Source organism: Symphodus melops (assembly GCF_947650265.1).
Source record: "Symphodus melops genome assembly, chromosome: 14".
In the NCBI taxonomy this organism is placed as follows: Eukaryota; Metazoa; Chordata; class Actinopteri; order Labriformes; family Labridae; genus Symphodus; species Symphodus melops.
In genome coordinates this window covers 23260169-23282807 of record NC_136704.1, presented here as the reverse complement: position 1 = coordinate 23282807, position 22639 = coordinate 23260169, and the positions used below count along the sequence as shown (strand labels likewise).

General features: G+C 43.7%; 1 protein-coding gene across 3 annotated transcripts in view; it reads left to right on the top strand.

The window, feature by feature from the left end:
- Positions 1–21892, top strand: part of LOC306834766 (SWI/SNF-related matrix-associated actin-dependent regulator of chromatin subfamily D member 3) — a 34839-nt gene extending 12947 nt beyond the window's left edge. The window contains exons 2-14 of one of the 3 annotated variants that reach the window (XM_079360938.1): positions 5191–5405; positions 8290–8379; positions 10367–10409; positions 12091–12213; positions 12732–12854; positions 13436–13531; positions 16586–16687; positions 16938–17099; positions 18166–18263; positions 18400–18535; positions 19127–19249; positions 19826–19927; positions 20050–21892. In XM_079360938.1, the coding sequence (XP_079217064.1) occupies positions 5191–5405; positions 8290–8379; positions 10367–10409; positions 12091–12213; positions 12732–12854; positions 13436–13531; positions 16586–16687; positions 16938–17099; positions 18166–18263; positions 18400–18535; positions 19127–19249; positions 19826–19927; positions 20050–20103 (1467 nt within the window). In that variant the 3' untranslated portion in view covers positions 20104–21892. Of the gene's footprint in view, positions 1–5190; positions 5406–8289; positions 8380–10366; positions 10410–12090; positions 12214–12728; positions 12855–13435; positions 13532–16585; positions 16688–16937; positions 17100–18165; positions 18264–18399; positions 18536–19126; positions 19250–19825; positions 19928–20049 lie in introns of all 3 variants that reach the window. The other 2 variants (XM_079360937.1, XM_079360939.1) reach the window with 2 other exon arrangements.
- The last annotated feature ends 747 nt before the right edge of the window (positions 21893–22639 follow it).

Below are 22639 nucleotides of genomic sequence, written 5' to 3'. Positions count from 1 at the left end.
TAGCAGACGAACACTCCCATGATTCCCCGCCGGCCTTGACGTCATGTTTTGGTGTTGTTTAGATGAAGAGCCCTCGACACACTAGTTTTCTTTCACTGCTGTTTTTGTAGTTTTTTTTTTAGGTCTCACAGAGTTTAGCTGTTTCAGACTTTTTAACGTCCCAACAACTCACAGACAAACTAATCAGCAGACTTTTTAACGTCCCAACAACTCACAGACAAACTAATCAGTAATGATCTGATTCCCACTGTCTCCGTTTTGACTTTCGGCTGAACTGAATTTGACCTTTGCACATGCACAGATCCTGAGACTTGGCATCCCTTCCTAATCCTCAAGTTCAGGAAGAAGGTCGAACGGACTTTGTGCCGCTCGTCTGTCAGATCTGTTTTACGACACACAAAGAAAAAACCACAAAGCCAGCTCGACTGAGTCTTGATTTCAGAGCTTTTTAATCAGGGCTGATGTTGGTGGCGTCCTGACAGCAGGTAGATTTATACACTGGAACACGATGAGGTATTGTGTCTGTGACAGGAGCGGTCATTACAGGGGCTCCGGTGCTGAATCCCGGCGCACAGAGACAGACTTTGGGAAACAATGGAGCCGGTGATTGATGAGCCAGATGAGTGTGTCCTCTCAACAGACCAATTAACCTTGATGAGGCTCTGGCTGCTTCAAGCCAAATATTTCCCTCTGCTTATTTTCTCTCATGCCTGCCTCCCATTTTCCTCCTCTTCCTCCCGCTCGCTCCGTCCCCCCCCTCCCCTCCAACACCCCCCCTCACTTTTTTTTTTTTTTTTTTTTTTAAGATGGAAAAGTCTTGTTTTAATACTTGCGGCAGGTTCCTGGTTGTGTGTGCTGCAGAAGGGAGAAATATTTATGGGATACGGGGGATGATTCGGCGCCACTTGTGGCGAGAGATGACGTTCCTTTTCCTCTGAAGCGAAGCGTCGAAACATACATGAAGAGACTCTTTTATAAACACGCTGCAACGCAAACGTTGTTGTGGTCGGCGAAGGTCGTACTGTTCCTACTCGTGTGTTTTCTGTGGGGGAGAGAGGATGGCTGAGATCTGGTTCTGGGTGGGCTAAAGGCCTGGCTGAGGTCTCGTCTTCCTCCCTGTCCTTCATTATCGGGTTCACCCCCCCCCCCCCCCCCCAACGCTGTGTTAACATGTGTGTGTGGAGGTCAGCGAGGGCTGCGGCGTGAGGAAAAGCCTTCCAGCACCCTGCGTGGGAAACTCTGATAAGCCGTCACAGGACACAAAGTCAGAGCTGGTTTGTGTGAGAGAAGTGATGCACGCTCTGAACGTGCGCTCCACCTTCACTTTCAGCCGCTCGCTGTTTTTCTGTCCTCGCAGACCGTTCAGCTTTTTACTTGCCTACACGTTCAGATAACTGAGTTTTCGCAGACTCCACACTACACACAAAAGAGGTGAGAGAAATTTTGTCTGTGGTGCCCGGAGCGTTAAAATCTGCAGCCACTTGACATTTTGAAAACACAATGTCCCGGTTACTCGGGGTTATCCGCAGACCTTGCCACGATCCGTTCTCTTTGAATTTTTTTATTTTTTTTATTTTTTTTACCTTTTATTTTAACAAAGAAATAGTTACCCTGAAAGCTGTCCAAGATGTGTTGCTCTGCAGTCAGAGTAACAGGGACAGAAGCTGCTGTTTGAGCTAATCAGAAACATGAAGTGACATTCAACTTTGCAATATGAAAGCAGAGGCAGAAAAAAACCTCTGTTGCAAAACATGGAGTTGTGTATCAATAAATAGTTTTCTGCAAAATGTAAACGTTGATCAAATTAATAGATGATAGAAGGAATTAGCACCCGGCTGATGTTGGATTTTTGGGACCGAAATATATCGATATTGGGGAGATAAAAAAATGAGATACTGATTCATCGGCTGATACTCACCAATCGATACCGATACTCATCCCTCGATGGAGGTGATTACATGGCGATTCGTTATTTCTTGATTTGGGGGAGTGGCTTGTTCTGCCTGTAGAGGAAAGCGAGGAAGCGTGGATGGAGTCAGGAATCAGGGCCGGAGAGAAAGTGGGGGGAACGACGTGGTCGGATTCGAACACGAGGACGACGCGCCTCGACGCGCCCAAACCACTCGACACTCCGTGCAGCACTTCAGTAATAACTGATATGAACCTGAATGAACACAAGACATCAATAATGCTTCATTCATGAAGCTCGTCCTCAGTGTTTAATAGAGCGGACCCTCCGTGTTTCAGCCCACAGACTCGTATGTTTAGCACTGTGTGGGTTAAGTTTGGCCTCTTCGAATCCCTCCAGAGATGCCAACACACTTCTCAGATATCCATCCACATGGCAGAGTCGATTGCTGGCTGGCTGGCAGAGCTGCGAGCGCAGTGTTGGAGTCAGTTCAGCAGGTCAGATTATAGAGTATCACTCATTGTGCGTGTGCTTGCGTGTGTGTGTGTGTGTGTGTGTGTGTGTGTGTGTGTGTGTGTGTGGATTTAGAGGGAACTCATCTCAAACATTAACCAGCTACGTTTTCTGAATCTGTTATCTGAAACTTTTTCAGTCTGACGTCTGACACAGAAGTGTGTGTGGCTGCTCTCGAGCATGTTTGGGTTTTACTGTCCAGCCTGCGTGTGTGTGTGTGTGTGTGTGTGTGTGTGTGTGTGTGTGTGTGGGCAAACAGGAAAATAAGAGGTCTCGTAAAGCTCTGCAAGGTGATACCATTCAAGCAGAAGCCCCTCACCATATGTTGTCTTATCCTCTCCTGTTTGGAGAGCCTTCCTCCCCCCCCCCCCCCCCCTCCCTCCTCCCCTCTCCCTTCCCTAAAAAAACCCGGAGTGACAGCAGCGGCTGCTCGGGCTTCTTATCACAGGATCTGTGTGCTTGGTCACCATTTCAAAGGGCACCAAGCTCGCCGGCCTTCTCCTCACGTATGCCGTCATGCTCACTCTGCAGTCACACGATTTTACTTTTCACATCTACTTTCCTTTTGTGCTGTTTTGTTACTTTCCTCTTTGTTTGTTTCGTGTTTCGGGTTTGTCAGTCTAAAGATCAAATCCGATATGTGCACACTCGGCCTCGATAAACATTGTGAAATGAGCGAGAGAGAAAAAAACGTGAGCGAAATGTGCCGTTATGAAAGTCCCCGTCTCGTCTCCTTCAGTTGTCCTTCTCTCTCAAACATTTATCCGCTCGGTTACAAAATGTTGCTGACACTTTTTGTGTCCGTCTGAAAGAGGACGGTTATTGTAAATGTTTGTTTTTCTGAATTCTTTGTTCAGATAAACAACGAGATGAAAAGATGTTCTGATGAATCCAAAAAAAGAGGACGAAGGAAGTAAAGACTTCTTTTCTCTTTCGGTTTGTCAACTTTTCTGAAGCACGTTTCCTGAAACTCTACTTTGACAATCTGGCGTCCTCTGACTTTGTATGATCACTGCGTTGGTCTGAAAGCTGCTGTATATCTACGCCAGGTTAGTTTGAATGACTGATTTAAAATGCATTGTTGGAGATCAAACCATGGGGCAGCCAGGGCCGGATTAACCCGCTGTGGTCCCGGGGCACAAGAAGGTCACCGATAGGTCACGACGGCCTCCTTCGGGATTTTATCTCTGAAGTTGGAAATTCCAAGTTAGCGGTCTCACGCGTCATCAGAGAAGAGTCGGCGTCACCTGGGTGGTCTCCCAGCTCCAAGATCTAAGTTCTGAGGTAAACGTTTGAAGACGTGATGTTACGGCACTTCTGCGAATATCTGAATTATTTCTTCTGTGACGTTCAGATTGAAAGATTGAAACTTCACAGGGAGGAAAATGAGCGACTGAAAACGATTCACAATAAAGGATTTGAGTTAAAGAAATGTTTTTACTACATATGTAGCACATAACATGATAAAAACCCTGGTGAGAAGTTGGAATATGTCTCACTCGTTCACTTCATGTCAGACAAAATATGAAGAAAGCAGATTGGTCTGAATGTGGAAATAAAGTGGTTGCTACACGTCTCCTTGGTGCTAAATGTCCCCGAGGGTTCAGACAGTCTGTAAAGTTCAAACTTTTACTGTTATTTCAAAACCTCCAGCACGACTTTATTTTTAATGACGCTGACATGAGCCATCTGCAAATCGTTATTTTCATTAATCGAGTTACGTTTTTCTTTTCTTACATGCTAAGTGCTGCTCAACCAAACTCACGGGTGTTTCCCCTCGCCGAGCGACGGAGCCGTAATCGGAGCCCACTGAAGAAGCGTTCGGCCTCCTGCTCGGCTTCTTCACAGAACGAGCCGGGGTTGTTTGTGCTCGAGTTGAGTCAGAGGATTTCTTTCAATCACACGAAACCTCAATTTGGTTTCAGATAATAAAGTGAGGCGCGAGGCAGCTGTTGCCATGAGAGTGACAAGCACAGGTGAGACTTCCCCCAGTTGTTCCCAGGCGTCAAGACAGGCGTGTGGGACTGTGGACTCTGACACTGTTTGCATTGTTTGGGAGAAGTGTGTGTGTGTGTGTGTGTGTGTGTGTGACAGTCTGCACACTGCAAAAGAAATCTTGATTCTGTCTTTTTTTTTTTCAGCTGTCAAACCTGATTTTTTTTTTCTTAAGGCATAGAAAATAAAAATACAACCTGCAGAATAAAAAAGTTTGTTCTCTTGTTGTCTCCTCTTCTTCTTCTTTATATTATTACGTCTCTTAAAAAGGGGGGACACAATACAAACGATCACAGCTGTAGTATCAGTTACACGGACTGATTTAGGTCTACTTTGAAACAACTCAACACGGGTAGACTGACAGGCTGGGTTTTGTTTTTTTGGGTTCAATGTTCATACTCCTGTCTACAAGTTGGTCGCCCAATGTCAACAAAAAACAAAGTCTATAAACGATAGCAAAAAGATTTAAAACAAAGACATCGGTTGTGTAATTGACGTCACAAAGTTGCCTAATGTGTGCTCATGATGCCGTCGTATCTGCTGCTCGAGTTTTTGGAGATAAAGGTTTAACGAAAGGTTGGAGACGCTTTTCTTTAATCTGAGAGAATCTGAAATCTGACAAACACCAAACTGTTCTTTCTCAGAGGAAAATCCTCCTTCTTCTTCAGAAATGTTTGTCAGATAAAATGTGCTGAACTTCTCCGGACACCTCGGAGCAGTAACATTTTAAGGGGCATGTCTGACCTGTCACCTCTCCTGCTTTCCTTCCCCAGCGTCCTGGCATGCCGTCTGGAGCGAGGATGCCCCATCAGGGAGCTCCCATGGGCCCCCCTGGCCCCCCCTACGGAGGGAGCCCGGCGGTGCGGCCCAGCCTGCCGACCCCGGTGATGGAGCCCAGTCGTAAGAGGCCGGCCCCCTCCCAGCAGGTCCAGCAGCAGCAGCAGCAACAGCAGCAGCAGCAACAGGTCGTCCAGAACAGGACCAGAAAGTGAGTCTGAATCCAGTCCGTCTCCTGCCTACACACTGCATGGCATGCATACTGCAACTCTGTGTTTGTTTATTTATGCACAAAAGTTGAGACCATGCAGACTGCAAAGGCGGTGGTTGTACTTTGAAAATAATAACAATAAAAAAAAACAGATTCCACTCGTGTTGGCATCAAGCTTTAAAACCAAACAAGGAAATAATCCTGATTCATGTGCAGACAACGGGGTAAGAGCTGGGAATCCAACCAAAATATGTTTTGGCTCATGTTGTACCAAGCCCACAAAGCTGGTACTCAAAGAAACCTCTTTGCCAGATTCTCAAGTGTTCATTTATTTTGCGATCAGATTACTCCAGATTTAAGATGCACTTTAGATTATTTTAATAAAAAAATAAACTTTTTCTAGCTGCCTGAAGTAAGATAACATTAGACACAATCGTTTTGGTTCCTCGAACATTCACACACGTGCAGATTTTTTCTGTAAAAACAGTCAAATCAGAGCGCTACTTTCTTCTTTACAAATAATACATAAATAATGCACCTGTAAGCAGGAGCGTAGCTGTCTTCATGAGGAGTGAAACCACGACCTCTGTGCGTCTCTGCTCAGCTTCCATGCTTCTCCCCTCCTTCACTTATTGCATCTTTTGCCTTGACTCCTTCATCCTTGCTCGCGCTCATGATTGAATGCTTCTCCTCTGTTCGCTCTTTTTATGTGGTTTTTTTTTTCGTCTTTGTTGTCCATTTGCATCATTTATGTGTGTGCATTTATTTATCCACTGTCTGTAGTTCCTACCTGCTCTGGCACCTGCTCATTGTTAGTCTACCTTTTGTCTGCTTTATCAAGGATCTTTACACTCGCGATGAAAACACACACACACACACTCACACACTCACAGTGGACGGATGTCTATTAGGAGAAGAGTGTGGCAGGTTTGATCATTAAAAAAGAGGATCAATATGCACACTCGGAGGACCTCTGTCTCATTCTCTCAGTATCTGCAACACGATTGATCCACTTATAATTAAGCAGGCTTGTCGAACAGGTCAGGGGAAATGTTGTCCCGCGTCGGGTCCTCAACCCCCAGAGCGTCCGGCTGGCTTCGGAGGGTCTGATCGATGGTGCAGGGTGACCCGTCCAGGTGTCTCTCTCTCTCTCTTTGTCAGGAGCGAGTGTCCTCTGGCAAACGAGTTGACGCTCTCGCTCTCGGTGCTCCGTCCAGCTCAGACCCCACGCGGCCGCCAGCTGAGGTTGGGCCACCTGTGTTTGCAGTGTCATTGAGACCTTATGGTCGGCGATACACTGCAGAACAAGCGCTTTCCTTCTCAAAGCTGCTGCTAAAAATAGCATTTAATTCAAGTTTACTTTGCATGAAGTTTAGAAAAGTCAACCCAGTCTTAGGATGACATTTGTATATTTACATGAATTCTAGACATTTTTTGTTCACAGTAAAATTGTGACATTTAAACTGTGGATAAAGCAATGGCAGATGGTGGGCACTGAAGACTTTGACCATAGAGATTTTCCCTTCATGACATCACAAAGGGCAGTAGCCCCTCCCCCAGGTGGGTGACACTCCCACAGCTAGGCGTTTGTTCTGCCCTCTGAGTCTGCCTTCTCACCGTAAACAATAGGACATGGAGCCAGAAAGCAGCGAGTACACCCGAGTCCTTCCAGAGAGGGGGCGTGGTCAGACACAGCTCATTTACATATTTAAAGCTACAGACACAGAAACAGCCTGTTCTGAGCAGGGCTGAAATAGAGGGGTTTATAGCCATGATCAAATACAGGATCAGAGTGGATTTAGTGGAGTATTGTGTGATGTTTAGGTGAGGGTAAATCTTTGCTTCCATATGTTTTGATTTGCTGGTGAGCAGGGAAGCTAATTTGCTTAAAGGAAGATGAAAAGAACAAAACACACAGCAGGGACAGCCAGATGATAACATCCATCATCCTCCATATTCATTTCCTTCTGGAGTAACATTTGATCGCGTACGATCTGTGAGGTCTCGTGTCTGTGAAATCTTACGACAAACTGCAGGTACGAACTGTCGTCGTCTGGTCTCGCCGAGTGTGTCCCAAGCTTTAGACATAAATGAAGGATTATAGTGTCTTTAATGTTGTTCGGTTTGGAAATGACAAACTACGATAAAATTGATCTTCAGTATCAGCCCAAACTCAAAACGCAGATATCTCTTTGGGAACCAGACAGGATTGAAAAAGTTGTGTGCTTCCTTTGTGTTTTATGTTAAAATCAACTTCATCCAAGGACAGCTTCATGCAATAACGAAAAAGGTTACTTGTTGCTAGGCCAGCAGGTTTGAGCTGCTGGACTGGAGTTAGTTTATTTGTTGGCAGGAGAAATGCTGAGAAAAGTTTCAGTTTTGGTTTAAGAAAGGAGTGAAAATGGTCGAAGCTGCATGTTGTCTTTATCTGCACCTGGGAACCTGCTGCACATCACTTCATCAGTGCAACCTCTATGTGTTCAATCCAGTGCAACAAAAGTGCTTGTTTGACTCCCTCCCCAGAGTTCACACTGTGTCCATTGTTGGTGTGGTGTCTGTCCATGTGTGTGAAGCATGGTTGTTTTGGTTCACTGAGAAACTTTGTTGAATGATTGTGTCCCTCAGACGAGCAGGACGCCTTCCAGGTCCTCCTCTGCTGCACTTTGTGCGTGCATGGACACACACACTCCCAGTGCCTGCCCTTGTCTGAGTTTTCGATTTTGCACTAACTAACAAACCCTTGAACTTAACACACATCCTACACATAAAAAAAAACAACCAGAACCACCAGGTGTTTCCCCTCTTACATCGTTCTTGCTGCCTCTGAGTGTGTGTCTCGCCACAACTCTAATCGGACAACCTTCGAATCCTCACCAATTCTTAGGAAGCCTGTCGGATTCCCTGGAGCCAATGAGATGCCGGCGAGGCAGATGGACATGAGAGAGCCCCAATCAGATCCCACGCTCGGATCAAAGTAGGAGTTTATTCTGCTGCATGAACATTTTCTTACGTTTGATGACCCTGGCCTATTTAGCCTTTTCACCTGAGCCCAGCACTCCCTGAATGACATCTTTTTGGCCAATCTTTTGTGCAGGCCTAGAAGTCAACCCCTAAGACGTAGATGTGCATGCTTAGGATCGGAGCATGGCATGATGGGAACCGTTTTTTTTTTTTTTTTAAGCTAGAGGAGACAAGTATTACACGTCTCAAACTCTTTTCAAACCCTTTGAAATGGCGAATTGTTGTGATGCAGGTTTGTTTTTTATCCCTTGCAATGCACCCTCGGATCGCTGTCTCCTTGCAGCCGGCTTGTTTCAGTACTTGGCATGCTGATGTAACACACTGCTTCACAGACCGTCGCAGTGTGCAGGCGCTTTATCTGCACTGCTAGAGAATCCCCTCTGCACAAACAAGAAGATGAACAAAGACATTTAGAGAAACTTTATGTCTTAATGCTAAGCTCCGGGATTGAACCATATCCAGGAAACTATGAAAGTTTGGCTTCTCAACTGAGTTTATCTGGTCGGATTTCCAATCAACTTTCACCTGAATTTCTCAGGTGTCGTGCAGAAAGTTACATTTTACATTTACATATATTTGTGTTGCAAATTATACAAATTCCAAAGATCTTATCCAAGTCAGTCCGTCATTATCAGATAAGCAAGATATTTGAAATTCAGGTCCCTGCATGAGGTAACTTTTACATCTCAGCTTCTGAAGTGTTTGATTGCTTCGCTACATTTAATATTCTCGCCAGAAATCTTAATTAGAGCCGGTGAGAGCTGCTACACTTTACTAATGAAGGTATGAGGTTGCAGATTGTGTTTTAATTTCACTTAATTTAAGAATAAAACATCTTTAACAGATATTCTTCAGACAATATTCTTCTGAGTTACAAAAAGTTTTCTGGGATTTTTTTTTTTTTTTTGTAAATTTCTTTTTGCAGCCTGGTGCCATCCAGAAGTTTTTTTTTTTAGTTTTTTTTCTAGACGCAACAGAAGACATGTTTGAGTTTCCGTGGATGATCCACAGATCACAACCGTCCGCAGATTTTGTTTACATGAGCTGTTTTCACACATGCACCCTTGAACATTTCCAGAAAAACTTCCGGACAGACGTTTACTCTGACGGATGAGGCCGGGGGGGGCGGGGCTATCTCAGGAAGTAGGACATAAAAATGATGCTGCAGAAATTTAATATGATATTAATGACACCTTAAGGTGAATTTTCTAGTTTACTTGGGTGCTGGCAGGAAAAGTCTGGGTGGTAGTTTGTGTTTAAACATGATGCCTGAAAACGTCAGGAGTTTTGTGCATGTGTGAAAACCACTTAAAGAAACTTGGCCCTTTAGCTGGAGTGTCGCTTTTTTTTTATTTATTTTTTTTTATTTGGCATCACCGAGAAAAATAGCTCTGACAAATGGTCCAACTTATTAAAGATTCTTTATCGTTCTTTTACTCTGTCCTTGGTAAGTATAAGAACATGTTTTTGGTAAACAAATGTCGTTCTCACAGAGCAGGAAATGCCTGGAATTCATGAATGAAAATATCTACACACACACACACACACACACACACACACACACAAATACGTTCTCCTTGAAGACTCTGCATTCCTAAAAGCTCTTGAACACACATCCTGTCACCATCCGACTCCTGCTGCACCGACCCCTTCTGCCGAGTGTGTGTGTGCGTGTGTGTGTGTGTGTGTGTGCAGCCTATACATGTCAAGCAAAAGATGTGTGATGTGACACTTTTTTGGATGAGAGGCTCTTTATCTCCAGGTGGACCGCTGCATTACACACAAACACACGAGCACACACACACACACACAGCTGGGATGCTGGGGTGCTGGATATGGCCCAGCATTTTAGCAGATGGCCTGGGTGCTACGCTATCAGTCACCATAGTAACATGCTCTCTTTTTCCCTTTTCTCTCTGTCTTTCTCTCCCTCTCTGTAGTGCTAAGAGAAGGAAAATGGCAGACAAGATTCTTCCGCAAAGGGTGAGGCTGCATATTTTTTTTTACCTTTTGTTTGCTCTGTTTTTTTGTTGTTGTTGTTGTTTTGTTTTTTTTATGTTTGAGTTGTTATCTTTTGTACGCAGAACAGGAAAATCCTTTTTTGATGTCAGGGCTTCTTGGAAGGCTCAGAGGGCCAGATGATTATGTGTTATTTCCAAATGAGAGGGGAGAGGATGAGGGGAGCGATCAGGAGGTTTTAGGGGGTTTTGTGCAGGTTTTTCATTCCGTAATTTGGACGGTGACTCGTTGATGTAAATTGGAATTGCCAGCGGGATATGGCAAAGACTTGCACATAAGTGAAACCGAAGGAGGCGGCTGAATCGCTGCGTTGCCACAGGTGAGTCCGTGCCGCCGAAGGGTTATGATTTTCATCCTGTGGTCTCAAATTTTTCGGCCCGGTGCCACAATATCAGCGCAACATTTTCTGGCCAGCACACAGAGGGCTTTTTTTACTGCGAGTAAATGGAGGTCTGTGGACTGTGAGGGTCTTGGCTCAGGTCTTATCCCCTTATCATAACCCAGACACAGAGATAGCAGCAGGCACGGCTGGGGCGCCACTCCACAATAATGAGTCAGTTACGGGGAATGTCTGCTTCTCTTCGGCACCTCAGCCCCGGTGAAAGGCAGTGAGATGGAGATAGAGGAGGAATGGGAGGGAACAATAAAGGCAGCCATTTAGACAGAGAACATGAAAGGGGAAAAGACAGGGAGGGAGGAGAAGCAGTGAGCTGGAGGAGAGTGTGTGTGCACAGTTTGGTAAGTAAGCAGCAGCAGCAGCCCTTGATGCTCTGAGGACTTTCATCGGTATGGTAATGTTGGAGTCCCGGCTGGTTGGCTGCACACTCTGCATCTCATTTTCATTCCCCAGTGTCCCCAGGATGGTGTAAAATGTTGTATTAATGGAGGACTGGGCAGCTGCAGAGAGACGACTCAGCTTCTTATGAGTGAAAAGATGAAAACACAAAAGTCTCACATGAAGCAAATGTTATTTTTTTATAACTTATTATTCTTCATATACTCTGGTCGTCTTTAAAGTACAAACAATGTGTTGTTGTTTTTTATGGTGACGAGCTACCAAGGTCACTTTTAGTGTAATATGCTGTGTGACCTGATGGGGAAGCTCAAACTGATGTGCAGAGAGCGGGTAATGCGGTCACAGGTCGGACTTGAACCCGGGTCGCCTACTTGGAGCACGACAGCCTTTTTTGACTTTTTAGTTGTTTTTTTTAACAAATTTCAAATGTAATAAAACGTGTTCATTGTGACCTTTAAGGTGCAGGTCGGGACATTTTGTTAATTGCTGTTCCCTCAAGTAGCTAAACCAACCAGAACTTACAGAATATTTGGAGCAGTCTTATCTGAGCTTATTGCATTTGCATGAAAGTTCTTCAGCATTTCCAGCAAAGATTAGACTTCTCCTGTTCTGTCATTCTCTGAACGTTTTCAGTCCTTGACAGCAGAATATATTAAAGGATGAAACGTCCTTGAAACAAGAGTCTGGACCGCCTACAACAAAAAGGCAAAACTGTTGGCTGATCTGCTTAAGCCTGTCGTGAAGTGAAGACGGTCCATTTGAAGAAAAAAACCCAGTTCTGAATCCTTTGTGCGTCACATATCACAGTTGGAACGTGTCCTGACTTCATGTCGTCTCCCCTCTGCGCAGATTCGTGAGCTGGTCCCGGAGTCTCAGGCCTACATGGACCTGCTGGCGTTTGAGCGCAAACTGGACCAGACCATCATGCGTAAACGCGTGGACATCCAGGAAGCACTGAAGAGGCCGATGAAGGTAAGGAAAAACAAAACGGGAACAATGAGGAGCCCTGGCTGCCCTCGTAGCATCACTCCAAAACTCCAGCTGTAAAAGTGATAAAGCCAACGCCACTTTGTATTTCATCCTCGAAAACGCCGCGATTTGTTTCAGACATTTTTGATATTTCGGATTTTAAATCTTGACTTTTAGGATACAGCGTGAGTTACAATCTTACTGAATCGTGAAGACATTTCTTCACTCAAAACTTATGTGTTATTTTCTCTCTGCACAAAGCAATATAATCCCAAATGTAACCCGCGGCTACAACGTTTAAGTGGAGTGGGAGCTCATTATCTGTTCAGATTCTCCGGCTGGGTTTTGATGCTTAATTCTGAATTCAGTAAAAATTGTTAAACTCACGTTTAGTAAGAAAGACTTTTTAAAGAGCCACACACCGGTTTAGCTCGGGGGCAGCCACTGCATTAAAATATGAATTTAACATTTATTGAATGTCTGTTTAAACTGGAATATTTGATGTCCCCTTGTGTCAGCAGCAAAAGCGTAAACTGAGGCTTTACATATCCAACACCTTCAACCCTGCCAGACCCGACGCCGATGACTCAGATGGAAGCATTGCATCGTGGGAACTGCGAGTGGAGGGGAAGCTGCTGGATGACGTGAGTCGTGTTTCGTGTAAAAAAAATCTGCAGCACATTCACATGGAGTCACATCATCCCAGTGACTGCGGGGCTGATCGGCTGCAGGGTGTATTATTTCATCACTGAGATCATAATCTTCCTGTAAAGTCTGAGAGCGTGCAGCTCGTTCTTCAGCCCTGTTATGATTTTACTTAAACAACTGGGGACCGAGAAATATCCGCCTGCCCGGCTTAGTGATGGATGTTCTTGAGGAGAGACTGTAAAGAAGTGTGAGATAGTGAAAGATGGTATATATGTTGTTTGTACTGTGAGCCGCTCCTCTGGTGTTCTCAGCAGTCTGGGGGCAAGGCCGTCACTTCACCGCGGTACAAAGCATTTAAGTTACACAAACCACAAATATTTCTGGTTGAGCGCAAAGGAAGTGGGCCCTGAGAACGTCCTTCCGTCTCTCTTTTTTCTGATCTCCCTCGGCCTCTTGTGGGTTTCTCATGACTGATGTTTGTAAGAGAAACGAAAACGTTGAAAAGTTAGTTTTACATTTTGTGATTTTAAACATTGATCGACCACCTCTCCACCTCTGCCCCTTTTTTCTCTCACAGCCGGGGAAGCAGAAGAAGAAGTTCTCTTCGTTTTTTAAGAGCCTGGTGATCGAGCTGGATAAAGATCTCTACGGCCCCGACAACCACCTGGTTGAGGTCAGTTCACAAGTCGCGGCGCCTCCCTTTGTGCACAGGAAGAGGCTCACTTTAAAAGCTTCACAGTATCGTCAACCTTTTTTACCTGCTTTGCAAACCGACCACAGACTGTTTTTAAGAGATGCACGATGATCTTTGATGGTGAACGAACGACCGTCATAACCCGGCTCGAGGGCAACGACAAAAAGACGAGAGGAGTCCCGAGTTTACGAGATAGATAGATAGATAGATAGATAGATAGATAGATAGATAGATAGATAGATAGATAGATAGATAGATAGATAGATAGATAGATACTTTATTGATCCCGAGGGAAATTCAAGTTTTCAAATACTGAAGAAGAAGAAGATTTACTTTATAGATCCCTGTAGGGAAATTATGTTTTTCCACTCTGTGAATCACACACACACACACACACACACACACACAGGCTGATATATACAGTACACACGCAGACACAGGATCCTATGGACATGCACTAATGGAGTTTGTATTTGTCTTGAAGGTTTTCTTTGACCTTTTTATTTTTTTAGATTTTAATTTTTCAGTATAGTTGTTGATTTTTTTATGTCGTCAGCTGATTCCTCCTGTTTCCAGTCTTTACACGTAGCCAAGCTAGCTTCCTGTTTTACACAGATTCAAAACTTTTCCTTATTTTTTTCCAGGGGAAAAAAAACCCAGTTACATCTTACCTGATATATTGAACGACTATTTTAGGTATTTATTCGGTACATTATACGCCGATGTGACTCTTTGCTTTGTGATCTCATGTTTGAACTGTCGCCTGATAATACCTTTTCCTAAAAACGGCTAAAAGGATATAAAAGGATATTTTCTACAATCGTAACTCTTCTGCAGAGGATGCATCCTTTAGCTGGTGTGTAGCTTCGCTGTTGGTGCCTTTCGTCAGTCATCGATTCACATGTGGGCAAACGAGCCTGTTGGTCACTTTCTTTTGAGATCACATCCATTAGTCATACGGAGCGCCAGCATTCTGCTCGAATCTGTGAAAAGGAGCGTTGGAGCGTGCAGTCAGGGTCAGTGTCGACCTCGTCATTCTGCAGAGGGAAAAACATTCACATGAAATGATTTCTTTGTGATATCCGGTTAATTCTCGAGCTGCGATCACCCCAACTAACCTGCCTCCTTTTTTTTCCCATCCCTAATGGATTAATAATGAAATAAATCAGAGTGACTGGGCTGCCCTCTCTCCCTTACAGTGAATTGATTTATACAAAAGAGAGGGATTTTAATTATTTTATTTCAACGTTGCAAGGTTGTGGTTGTTTTAACATGCAGCTTTGAGAACTGGAGAAAACAAATGCTGGCTTATTATTAAAAAAAAAAAAACAATCGTTAGACGCCCTTCTCTTTGTACCCTCAAAATGTAGTGACTTTGAAAAAAGCCATAGGCCTATTAAGAGTGAAATTTGTGACTCCTCAAGGTTCCTCCTTTTGAGAGGGTTTTTTTTTTTAGCACGGCACTCAGCTGCTTCGCCTCGAATGATTTCCCATCAAAGGAAATTTTTCTCTACCTTGAGCTACAATCAGCGCCCAATCTGTTTCCGAGCCAGCCATTGGTCGGAGGAAAACATCGCTCTGTATTGCACGCCAATTTAGTGCCGTTCACAGACCTGAAAATGGCGTTCAAGTGCTTTTCTTTTCACTGAGCGCTGAAGAAATATGGAGTTTTAAATAACGTTTGCTCTGCACTTTGATAGTCGGTGGATTTTTTTTTTCTCACCTCAGTTTTACTGACGGCTTTGCTGATAACATCCACGTGGTTTACCTTTTATTATTGTATGGTGCAGGCTCATCATTTGAAATGTAACCCCATCAGGACTGCTAGTTACAGAAGCTCTACGAATAAGAAACAAGTGAATCTCAACGCTGGTTTTTAAATTCTTTAAAGGTTTTATTTTGGGGCTTTTTTTTATTTGAAGACAGGACAGTGGACAGAGTCAGACCAGAACACTGAAGATCCGTCTTCATCCGATCTGTAGTTAAAACGTGCGTACATGATTTGAACTGTGGCCTTCAAAGTTGTTGGTACATTAAATATATGAAACACGTTTAGTGGAAATCTTTTGATTTTTTTTTTTTTAGTCTGAACTAAAGTTGTGGAGTTAACGGACCGGCTGACATCGACGTTGCTGGAGCCACGTTACCACTTCGGTTAATTTGCAGAATCAGAGCTGTGTGGGTGTTTCTTTATTTTTTTTTTAAACCACGGTTGAGTCATTCACTGGAAACAACCAAATAAGCTCAAAACTGTCATGACATGCTGAGTCCAGTCGGTGATAGTTAAAAAAAAAAGAAGAGGCTTACCCACCGCAAACAGATGGGAAAATCATGGAAAATGACACAGTTTAGTTTTAAATAATCAGACGGTTACTGATATTCAATTACAATAAAATAACCTCTTCCTGCACCTTGTTAGTTTGGGAAGTGATGCCAGAAAATCCCGCTCACCAAAACTTAATTACCGTAAAACTTCTATTAAAAGCCCACACTCTTATTGACATTATATAAATCACTAATTTAAGCTTACTTTGTAAAATAGCATGCTGTCCTGCTTCACAGCCTGCACACTTTATATAGGAGCGGACATATGTTGTAGTTATTAATTATTAAGACCTGCCTTCATATGTCAAATCATGTGACAACAGCAGGCTTTCTAAAGGGACTGGGCGGAGCTATGATGTTCATACCTTATCCTCCCATTTACATGCATGGCTTTCCTGTGGCCACACCCTGTTAATCTGTGGACAAGCATTATTTTATTTTTAACAAATATCACCAGAGGGGTTCTGGAAACTGTTCTAACTTTAGCAGGAAAAAAAGAAGAAGAAGAAAAAAACGTGTGTTCTTGTAAAAATCTCGTTGCGCAAAACACAAGAAAAACAAATGGGATTTCACAGCCTTTAAAAGCAGGAATGAATTATCGTTCATAAAGTGTGAAACAAACAGAAGCTGAAGTGTGAAAGTAACAGTCTGATTTAAAGCAGCTCGGCGTGGGGCATGTAGTCAGTGTGTTGTGGTTTTGTCTTTCAGTGGCACCGCACGCCCACCACCCAGGAGACGGACGGCTTCCAGGTGAAGAGGCCCGGAGACGTGAGCGTGCGCTGCACTCTGCTGCTGATGCTGGACTATCAGGTGAGCATCCTCACAAGTCTCACAACCCAGTCCTGAAATAGACTCCGCTTCAACTCCGTGACTAATCCGAGCCGTGAAATCAGCTGTTCTATCGACATCCTGCAGGCCTTACATCACTGATAACAGCGTACAACAACATTACAGAGCCTCCATTCAAACCTGATGTCCACGCAGCAGAGACACGATAAGGACGTGATGTAAAGGCGGGGACGTTGCTAAGTGTTGTCATGTGATCTCATGGTCTCTGCAGCCTCCCCAGTTTAAGCTGGACCCTCGTCTGGCTCGCCTGCTCGGGATCCACACTCAGACCCGCTCCTGCATCATCCAGGCCCTGTGGCAGTACGTCAAGACCAACAAGCTGCAGGACTCCCATGACAAAGAATACATCAACTGTGACAAGTACTTCCAGCAGGCATGTGGCTCTCTACACTCTGTAAATCCCGCTGTTGTTGCGTTTAATACTGAAGTCAGAGAAACATCATGAGGTGAAGTCTTTTTGTGCACGACGGTTTAGATTTTTTGATTTTCAAGAAAAACTGGAGGAAATAAAAGAAAGTTTGTGACCATGTGTCATCTGCAGCAACAAAAACAAACCAACAAGCAGACGTTATATTTTATATCATACAGTGTAATGGTTTCCTATGCTTATGACTCTCTATACGTTCTGTAGAGAGGGATGTGTCGTGGCATTTATTTTAATAAGCATGAAGGGAGACCGTTCAACATTTCCACTCCTCAAATCAGAGGAACAAAATATCCAGACCTGGTTTCTAGGAGGGGGCAAAAAGATGCATAAAAGGAGGGTGCCTTTTACATTTCTGCAGCCTCAACTGAAAAAAATACTAAGAGTGTGTTGTTGTTGTTTTTTTATGATATGTAATTTAAAGGGACACTTCACCCATTTACATGAAGCTGTGTATCATTAGAAACATGGTAGGAGTGTTGAATGGTCGTGAATCCAGCCCTCATTTTGCCCTGAGACGAGAAACATGTGTTTTTCTTTGCTTGAAAGTTTTCTTCATGTGATGCAAAAAGCGTCATATTGCATCACATGAAGAAAACTTCCAGGCAAAGAAAAACATATTTTTCTCGTCTCAGGGCAAAATGAGGGCTGGATTCACGACCATTCAACACTCCTACCATGTTTCTAATGATACACAGCTTCATGTAAATGGGTGAAGTATCCCTTTAAGGCTTTCAAATGATAACAGTGACTCAGATAGTGTTTATAACATCCATGATCTGATGGTCACGTGACCTGCCTCTTCATTAGGAACCACAGATGCACCTTAAGTCCTTGAGTTCAATAACCAGTCCTGCAAAGAGCACAAACACTAAATGCCTGATAGACACATTACACCGGTACTTTTCTGCATCATCATTGTATGTACATGTATGCAGCTGTATAATATCAGAGTGAGAAGGTCATTTTTGTCTGTGCCTTTAAGACGTTTCATTTTAATGACCCTCCTCTTCAGATCTTCGACTGCCCTCGGCTGAAGTTCTCTGAGATCCCTCAACGCCTCACCAACCTCCTCCTCCCCCCTGACCCCATCGTCATCAACCACGTCATCAGGTAGACTCCTCCTCCTTCAATCTCACTTCCTTTAAAAGGCATTTGGGATTTAAAAAAAACAAAAAAAAATTTAAAAGCCTGATTCTTTTTTGTGGCTCTTCTCTCTGACTGATTTTATTCATGTTTCATCCCGCAGCGTGGATCCTAACGACCAGAAGAAGACGGCGTGCTACGACATCGACGTGGAGGTGGAGGATCCCCTGAAGAGCCAAATGAGCAGCTTCCTCCTCTCCACCGCCAACCAGCAGGAGATCGCCTCGCTCGACAACAAGGTGAGATCACGCCACCGCCGCAGCGGACAACAACAACTCTCCGTGAGTGATTCCACTTTCTGAGGTGATGAGGAAAACTTTAACTGACGTTTTTGGTTTAACTGCAGCAGATTAACGAACGATAAATGTCCTGACTTAACTGTCACTTTTTTAACCCTTTAACACGAGCACGGTGGTCGATCTGTCAAACACTTACAGCAGCTTAATTCAGTCAAAGATTTGGCCTGCTGGTTGCTCGCTCTCTCTCTCTCTCTCTCTCTCTCTCTCTCTCTCTCTTATTTCTGACTCCGCCCACTGTCCCATCTCTCCAATAGAGCCTTTAAAAAAAAAAAAAAAAGCCCAGAAAGGCAGAACTCTCTGCTATTAAGAGAAGAACGCTTTCAGGTCCAAGGTCACATTTCAAAAGATGACCGAAAAAAAACAAAATTAATTACTGTACAGTTTTCAAATTTCAAAATTTTATAAAGATTCTTTGTTCCTCTGTTTCTCCTCAAAATGTTTACAAGTGTTTATTCATACACTCTCAGAGGCTCTGTGTTTATTTCTCTTAGTGTAAAGTTTGTCACTGTCCCCCTTCTTGTTCTTTTCCAGATCCATGAGACCATCGAGTCCATCAACCAGCTGAAGATCCAGAGGGACTTCATGCTCAGCTTCTCCAGAGATCCCAAAGGATACATCCAGGACTGGCTCAAATCCCAGAGCCGGGACCTGAAGGTTCTTACCCACTGTTTATGAGCACACACACACACACACACACACACACACACACACACACACTCACGGATACTTCATGACGTGAAGACTTTTCTATGACCAATAGGAACATTTCACCTTCAACCTTAAAGACAGGCTTTTCATTCAGGCCGTCTGGTTTTTGTTTGGTTCGATACGACACATTTAGTTTGTTTTTGTCTCCACTGTGTTGCACCACTGTGATTTAGTGACGTGTCTGTGGAAACACAAGCTAGCTCAGGCTTTACTGTACTGAACCAAAGCTGAGCGCTGGGTGGGAGCTTTAAAAAAGCACAGCAGGCGACCCCTAGTGGCTGAAAGTGGATGTTCAGGGGAGATTTTTGACTTAATGGCTAAATGATGAGAAGTCCTTCTAAAAAAAAAATAAAAAAAATTAACAGCTTATTCCATCTGATCAACATTTATCTGAGTGTGTAAATATTGAGGTGTTGTAAAGCTGCAGAGAACATTTAATCCCGTAGATATCCGGTGTTTTGCTCCTTTAATGGTTATTATTCGTTCCTATCAATAATGGCTAAACGTTTTCATTGTCTGCAGTTAATGACTGATGTTGTGGGGAACCCTGAAGAGGAGAGGAGGGCGGCTTTTTACCACGAGCCCTGGTCCCAGGAGGCCGTCAGCCGCTATTTCTACTGCAAGGTGAGGGACAAATTAAAAAAAAAAAACCCTGCTGTCTAATTATCTGTCACGCTCACCTCAAAAGCACCTTTCACATCTGAACACTTTTTTTTTTCTTCCTCTTCTCTTTCTGTCGCTCAAAGATCCAGCAAAGGAGGCAGGAGCTGGAGCAGGCCTTAGCTGTCCGCAACACCTAAACCGAGGTCCTCCTTGAAACTCTGGATTTCAGAGCAGTGTGTGCGTGTTTTTTGGGATGTGTGTGCGAGGCCATCGCTGTTGTCTGGAGAAACTTTATACCTCTGAAAATGTTGCTTAGTCATTTCACCTTTCAGAGGTATTGCAGTGTTTTGAATAAAAGACGTGTTTTTTTTTCTCGCAATAGCAGCAGTGTGTCCGTGTGGAAGCTGGATATTGATGCACATTTAGTTCCTCGTTTTTGTGCAGGACATCATCATCCTTAACCGCATGTATTTAAAGCACCCGTAGAGGTGACGCCCTCCCCCCTCCCCCAACACCGCACACAAACTCAAACAACAACAAAAATCCTCTCCATCGCTACTCTCTGCTTTGTAAATACGTCACAAGTAAAGTCAAGACGAACTCTGAGCCAGCTGCTCTCACACACACACACACACACACACACACACGCCGCGGCTGTGTTTCTGGAGCTCTGCGTCGAGCTGACGTGTACCTGAATTAACAAGACATCAAGGTCCACCCTCACAGCCCTCTCTATTATTTAGGCGTGAATTATTCAAAGTGTGTTTTCATTTGTTCCAAGAGTGTTTCCATAAAACCGATTAATTACACCAGCAAGTCGAAGACAAAGTGGAGCACGTTGTTTTTGAAGGGATTTGAAAGGTTGCAGATCCAAGCCTTCGATGTGTCTCATTTTAATCTGACTCTCCAGTGACGCTCTTATTAATGCATCAGTATTCACAGCTTCACGTCTGTTCACAGAGCTTTAAACCAGTTCTGATCAGTTAAATAATAACTCCAATAATAGCTTTTTTTTATCCCCCCCATCTCCCTTAATCACAGAGAAAATGATAAAAATGCCTCTTATACATGTTGGAACCTGTCTGTGTGTACTATTTTTGCCAGCTAATGTCTTGAAGGTGTTACCAAAGGTTGCAACAAGAATAAATCACGATCACTGAAATGCAGAGGAAGTGGGCAAAAATAATCCTCACCTGGGTTTAATTTTGAAAAGTGCAAAAATATCCTCATGAAGAATAAATTTGAATCCCCGATTTTTAGCTTTTTTTTTTTTTTTTTGTATCCAATGTAGGAATCAAATGTGGACAAACCCTGAAAGCGTTTATGAACTGATCTTTTCAGCCCAGGTGTGGAGAGTTTTGTCCACTTCCACTCTTTTACATGAAGAAAGTTTTCTTTTCTAGAGATGTGAATGTAAATATGGGTTTTTTTTTCTTCCCCTTGAACAGGGTCAACTGTACAGTATACGACAGACTATCTCTGTGTGTGTTTGTTTTTTGGGGGTGGGTGGGCGGGTGGGAGAGGGTGTGAGTAACATGGTGCAGTATGGGAGCTCCATGCGTTTTGCATTAGTAGGGCAGGAATGTTAGTGTTCCTCTGTGTACTATCTCGGGTCAGGGTGGTTTATTTTAGGTCCATCCCGTCGCTATCGTGGGAGCTGGATGCTGCGACAAAGAAAGACTTTTAATCTGAGTAGCAGTTACACATGAAATAATCTGCCCCCGGCCCCCCTCATCTCCTTTCACACTTTTTTAATGACCTGTATGTATATGTTGTCAAGTCAGAGGGAGGATTTTTTTCCTTTTTCTTTGCACTGTGCTAATCCTTGTCGTTGGGGTTTTGGAGCGGCTGAGAGCCTCTTAATTATCCCAGCGTACACAAAAAAGTGATTGGATGATTTCACGATGACCTATGCATGCTCCATGGACATCCCAACAAGACTGCTCGTGTAAATAAAATTTAAAAAAAAGAAAGAAGAAAAAAAAAGATGGCATATTCGTCTCTGTGTTGAGCAAAAGACTCATCGAAATGCCTTCTGGAAACTTTTTTGCCAAAAATGATATGCCCTACCAGCAACTAACTGTAGGTGTGATTTTTCTGAACTGTGTTTTTGTTACTAAGTTATATTAACTGCACTCATTAGAGGAGAAACAGTAGTCATTGGTAGTATCTTTAGTCCTGTGTGTAACCTAGAGGGGTTTGTCTTTGTGCCACAGGGGCATTCACATTGTTGTCATAAAGTCACTGATTCACTAGCACCCTCTTGTGTAGGAAATTAGAAACTGCAACTCGTGGGTGAGAAAAAAAAAATCTGAGAAATGTAAAACAGACTACTGCATCTACTGTTTCTAAACCCTGACATAATACTGTCCACATGTTTGTCCCACTCCCTGCATGTGTTTGGTGAAGAGTGGGAGCCGCTCTTTGTCTCTGTTTACACTGTCGTTAGAGCGTCACAAACAGGGAGACATGATGATGACATGATACTGTACTGTATGTCTGTAGAGAGCAAAACCTGCTCGGGGATTTCACTCTACAAGAAAAGATGGAAAAAAAGAAAAGAAAAAGGGAAAACAGCTGTGACATTACGAGACAGCCTGGATGTAAATAAAGAAGCGCTTGCCAAAGTTTGTAAATGCCGTCATGTCTGAAGTGTCTTTTTTTCCACTTTTGGAACCACAACATGCTGATGTGATGGAGCTTTATAGGGCCTTCAATCAGGGGCGGAGGGGG